This window comes from Cucumis sativus, chromosome 1, assembly GCF_000004075.3.
Source record: "Cucumis sativus cultivar 9930 chromosome 1, Cucumber_9930_V3, whole genome shotgun sequence".
NCBI classification, from domain to species: domain Eukaryota; kingdom Viridiplantae; phylum Streptophyta; class Magnoliopsida; order Cucurbitales; family Cucurbitaceae; genus Cucumis; species Cucumis sativus.
The window spans coordinates 30,459,758-30,465,757 of NC_026655.2; the positions used below are offsets into that span (position 1 = coordinate 30,459,758).

Genomic DNA, 6,000 nt, shown 5'->3' on the forward strand with positions numbered 1-6,000 from the left:
ACATGTAGTTACAACTGATGTTTACACCCATGGAATTTATTAGTCAGGTCATAATCATGGAGTTTTCAACGTTTCACCCAGCAAATGAAGGATCGGCTGGGTTAGGGGTGGTTTTTTCTCTAGTAATGTAATCAATATATCCTTGTCCAGGAATAAACATTTGAACTCTTTGGGCCCAACGAAGAAAATTATCCCCATTAAGCCGAATGGTAGTGATTTGGATAGTGGGACTATTGGTTATGGTGCGGTTATCTAAGATTTTAGTGGTAGTGGGCTTAGTCTCTGCCATATTGCTGAACAAAACAAACTCGAGGAAAAACAAAAGTTCTGGGAAGAAAAAACCAGAAAAGATTAATGAAGAGAAATCCGGTGGTGGCTCAAACTTGACCGGCCGGCAGAACCGTCTAAATATGACATTTAAAAGTTAGCTTTGTATTTTTAACTTCGTTTATTTTAATTAGGTCTATTTATTTTTTTGAACTCTTACAGTTGCAATATGTGGAGTTGGAACATTTGAGTATGACTTCTTGTCGATGATATATGGCTAAACTAGTTGAATTGTGCCTAGTTGACATTTTTTAGTGAGTTGTAAATTAAAATCTCTTAATGGATTCTTATTCTATCGCAACAACCCCTGTTCATGTAATGATGTAATGATTATGTATAGGTGTATGTGTCCAAGTCATTCAATTAAATCATAGGTCATAAATTTATAGATAGTTGTAAATTCATCCACCAATAAATACACCATTGTAAAATGTATTTGAATGTTAGTTTTAACATGTAATGACGCCAAGGATTTTTAGTAATTTTGAATCGTCTGACAATTTTGGCCACAAAAGTATGTATCTATGTTTGAATCGTTGGGATGTCTCTGTATTGCAGCCCTTTATATGATGAGGTTATCACCCTTTGCCTTGATCTTGGGGAACTAGATGCAGCCATTGCAATTGTAGCAGATCTTGAAACAACAGGAATCTTGGTCCATGATGAAACGCTCGATCGGGTAATCTCTGCTAGACAGACGAATGATGCTATGCCCAAGCCTGACTCAGCCATTGATACCACACTGAATGATCACAGTTTAGCCAATGATGAAGCATCATAATGGATCAGTGTTCTTATTTTTATTTTGTACAGTGCAGTCGTAGAGTTGCCAACAAAATGGTTCTTGTAAATTTTATTTGTAGTTGCTTTAGTGGTTTAGTATTTTGAATTTTTGAGTTGAAACATTTAATTTTAGAAACAAGATTTTGAGCATAATTATTTATCGTCATAATCATTATGGTTGCCATACAAATCTTGTCAAATTGCGTTAAGACCGACCCATCAATTATCTCGTGAGGTGGTAGAACAACATTATTTGTAGGACTCGTTATCTGTTATTTACTTGGGTGTGTAGGCTTGTGTGTGAAATGATGGCAGTGTTAGCATGGGTGGAATTCTTGAGTTTGTCGTGTTCAACTAGTGAGCTCAACTCCTGCTTGGTTAACTAACTTAGGATCAAGATTCAGTCTTTTCATTTTTGGATTAGAGATGTCCATTTAACTCGCAGAGTTGAGGCCCGTGAAGACCTGCCTCGAACGAGATGAGAAATCTCTGAATGCACGTTAAAATGGGAAAGGAGTGGACAGTATTTTTTTTCCTCATTGAAAATTCGGGGTCAAAGATTGAGAAATGCATTCTTTGCCGCCCCTTCTGGAAAGAAAAAACAAATTATTTATATATCTTTATTTATTTATCGAAAACAAAAAAATAAAAGTAAATTATTTATATATATTTATTTATTTATCAAAAACAAAATAATAAAAGTGGGGAGTATTTTCTTGTGGAGAACCTTTGTCCCGTTTTCTACGGAAAAATGTGTGGGGATGGGGAATTGGATACGGGGGCGGGGAAAAGAACGGGGAGTGGCATCCCCGACCTTACCCCGCTTTTGAGACTTATGATCTCTTATTTCGTAGCTTCGAGTTTCTCCTCGATTCTTTTTTGTGCCATCTTCTTAACTTTTCTGCGAACGAATGCTTTGATACCAATATGTAACATATTAACCCTTTACTAAAATTGGTATTGATATCCAAAGAGTGCCAAAAGGCTACAATTCATTAGAGTGCAGAAAGTTTTTTGAAGGAACACGAGACACACGCAATAGAATAAATTGATCTATTTTACTCTAATTACATCTAAACAATTTAGAGATTAACATGCATATGTTCCAAATTAGGATTAAAGAAAATACTTGATTTCATAGCTTTCTGTTCCTCTAAATATTTTCACAAACACGATCCCAAAACCACCACTAGAATTTATCCGCTATTCTCGAAAACTAGAATCGGGCTGTGGGACCTGCTAAGTGAAGGAAATTGGAGAGAGAATGATGAAAATTGGAAGGCTTGATTTTGGGTTTGAGATTTTGGTAGAGAGAAAAATCTTTGAATAATTTTGTAAATCAAAATTATAACATGTTGCAAAAGTTATTTAACAATTCCAAAAAGAGAACCTATTTATAAGCAAATTATATTAAAAAAATGCATGTAATTTGTCCATAAAATCTCAACATCTAGCATTCCACTAACCATTATTGGAACTTAGTGGGCAAGGTGTCTACATTTCATGTAGCCACTTATCCCACTAAGTGTTAGTGGGATTATCCAACAAAATGTAGGATTTTCCTACTAACTTAGTCTAATGGCAATATGGTAATTTCACCATTTAAACCAAAGTCAAAAGTCAATATTTTGACTTTTTACCATTTTGTCCTTATTTCCTAATTTCGATCTCCCCAGCATGAATCCACATTCATTTTTTTTTTTAAACTCAAATCATACTTGAAAATAAATTCTAGTGGTATTTTGGATTATTTTATAGGGGTGAGTGGAATCCACTTGGTATTTTGGATTATTTTCTAGGGGTGAGTGGAAATATAACAAATTACTATAAATTAATTAAAAATATAATAAATCTTTAAAAGAATTGCAAGTATGGCCAATTTTAAATAAATTTCAAGATAAAAGACAAAAATACCCACAAATACACTTTTATTATCTTCCATCTTCCACTCTCTTCTTTTTCTTTATATTGTGAATTTTTTTAAAGATTTTCTTTTTCTCCACAATTTTCTCTCATTCTCCACAATTTTTTCTCATTCTCCACGATTTTCTCAATTTTTCATCTTCACCGTTTTCTCCATTCTCCATCTTCACCATCGTTTCTTCTTCATCTTCTTTGTGATTTTCTCCTATTTTAAGATCATTTCTTCTCTCCGCGATTTTCTTCCATCTCACTTTGATATATTTTTTAGATGTGATTCTTCCCTAAAAGTTTACTTCATCCAATTTTTACAATTTGATTTAATTTCATCACTCATCACTCTAGGTTGATTTTGTTCAATTCAATTGATTTTACCAGTATTTTTATATTTAAAAATGTGTGAGAATATAACAAATTACCAATTTAATAATTCAATTGATTTTCTTTTGCGATTTTGGTGCCTTCGTATTCTGATTTTCTTTTGCGATTCTGGTGCCTCATATGTCGATTTTCTTTTGCGATTTTAGTGCCTTCGTATTCAGCTTCGCTTCACATTCTCCACTTTATCGTCTTCCACTTTCTTCGCTTTAGGTTTTCAGCTTCGCTTCAAGATTTCTGCTTCAGTTCACGTTCTTCCAGTATTTTTATTTTCTGTTTGGTCGTAATATGTTTGAAAAAGATTTTCTTCTTTTTCTATTTATTTGAAATCGAATGATTGATATATTTGGTCAGTAGAAGATCTAAATTAAATTGCATTTTTTGTGTGATGTTGCTTAAAGTCTATCAGTGATATGTTCCTATCAATGATTGATAGATTTGGAGGATGTTGAACTTGTTTGTCTTGGGATATTGAACTTCTTTTTTTTTTTATGTTAATTTGTTTGTTTGCATTAAGGTGTATTGGTGAATGTTTTAGTTTAAGTGTTGTTTCTTAATCTATCAATGATACGTTCTATCATTGATAGACCTGAAATATGTTTAGTAAATACTTTAGTTTAATGTGCATATTTTATTTGGGATGTTGCTTATGTTCTACGAGTGATATGCTCTTGTTAGTGATTGATAGATTTGGAGGATGTTGAACTTGTTTCTTTGACATGCTAAACTTTGTGTTTTGTTGCTTAGGGATATGGTCTACCAGTGATATGTTCGTATCGATGATAGACTTGAGGGATGTTTAGTTTGTTTGCATTGAGACGTTAGTAGATGCTTTAGCTCAATGCGCATTTTTCTATATGTTGTTGCTTATGGTCTATCAGTGATATATTTCTATTATTGATAGACCTTGAGGATGTTTGGTTTGTTTGGGGTAAGATGTGTTGGTGGATGTTTTAGTTTAAGTGTCATTTTTTAATCTATCAATGATATGTTCTATCATTGATAGACCTGTAATATGTTTAGTAAATACTTTAGTTTAATGTGAAATCATATTTTGTGTGTTATTGTTTAGAGTCTATTAGCGATATGTTTCTGTCACTAATAGACTTGGAAGATGTTTAGATTGTTTTCATCATAATATATATTTATAAACTCTAATTCGACATTATCATTTTAGGTTGTTCAAGAAAAAAATGAAAATGATGGAAATAGCAAAGGATGTTAAAAATGTTAGGCCGAAGAGACAACTTAACCGATCAAAGAAAATGTTGGAGAATGCAAAAGACTATAATATTGCAAGAGACTGATTTATTTGTCCCTAGTTTTGATTTGCAACTCTCTCATTGAGTAAATGGATATTGTATTATTAGTTTTGCGGATATTTCATGATAGAAAAGATCAATGATAGACTTCATATTTTATTTGGTTTTGTTCAATTGATATAGAAATGTGTTGGACCACAGGTTGAATATTGTAAATTGACTGGTTTTCAATGGATGTTGAAGTTTATTAATGCAGACCATAATGATGAAAAAGATTTCACAGTGGCGTTACCTCTTCATATTTAGTTGATTTTATCATATTAATATAGAAAAATGTTCGATCACTGGTTGAATAATCATTGCAAGTCATAAGCTTTTGTGTTCCCACTAAGAAATTAGTATTATACATGTTGAACAATTGCAATTTAATATTAATTGGTGCATTTTATTGAGAAAAAGTTTTGTTCATATACATGTTGAAGTCTATCATTGATAGAAGCTATCAACGATAAACTTCTTAGTAAAGTTTATAACCGATAGAAACTATAAATTAAACTTCATTATGACATTATTTCATATTACTACTTTACAATAAAGTAACTACTGCTAACAAAAAAAAAAAAATGTTCTCTATCTCCAAGCAGAATGATTCTCATCAACAACGTAATGTCACATCGTTTTGTCACCAACGGGACGACAATTACTACATTTTGATGATTTTTCTTTTCATTAATCAACTTTTTTTTTTGTTTTCGTTGTCCTTATGCTTGACGCTCGTAAAATAGAGGTAGTATTACACTCATAACATTGATTAATCATAATTCTGAACCGTTGCAAGATATATATATATATATATACAATTTATCATCCTAGTGTTACACTCATAACATTATAGAAGACAGAGTCTATCACTGATTGACTAATATTAGTGGATGACCTAGGATACGAGTCTATTATTGATAGACTACTATTAGTGATGGACTAGGATACAAATCTATCACTGATAGACTACTATCAGTGATGGACTAGGATACATATCTATTATTGATATACTACTATCAGCGATAACTTAGGATATTAGTGATGGTCTAGGATAGGGTTTAATATCAGTGATGATCTAGGATACGAGTCTATCATTGATAGACTACTATAATGATGGACTAAGATAAGAGTCTATCATTAATAGATTAATATCACTTGTGGACTAGGATAAGAGTCTATCATTGATAGACTACTATTAGTGATGGACTAGGATACGAGTCTATCATTGATAGACTACTATCATGATAACTTAGGATATTAGTGTTACACTAAGATACAGGTCTAACAA

At 32.2% G+C, this 6,000-nt stretch overlaps 1 protein-coding gene across 2 annotated transcripts in view; it reads left to right on the forward strand.

The window, feature by feature from the left end:
* LOC101209618 overlaps positions 1 to 1,310 on the forward strand; it is a 41,078-nt gene extending 39,768 nt beyond the window's left edge. For both annotated transcript variants that reach the window (XM_011661941.2, XM_031885093.1), the window contains one exon: positions 886 to 1,310. In XM_011661941.2, coding sequence (XP_011660243.1) covers positions 886 to 1,108 — 223 coding nt within the window. In that variant the 3' untranslated portion in view covers positions 1,109 to 1,310. The remainder of the gene's footprint in view (positions 1 to 885) is intronic.
* Positions 1,311 to 6,000: the final 4,690 nt, after the last annotated feature.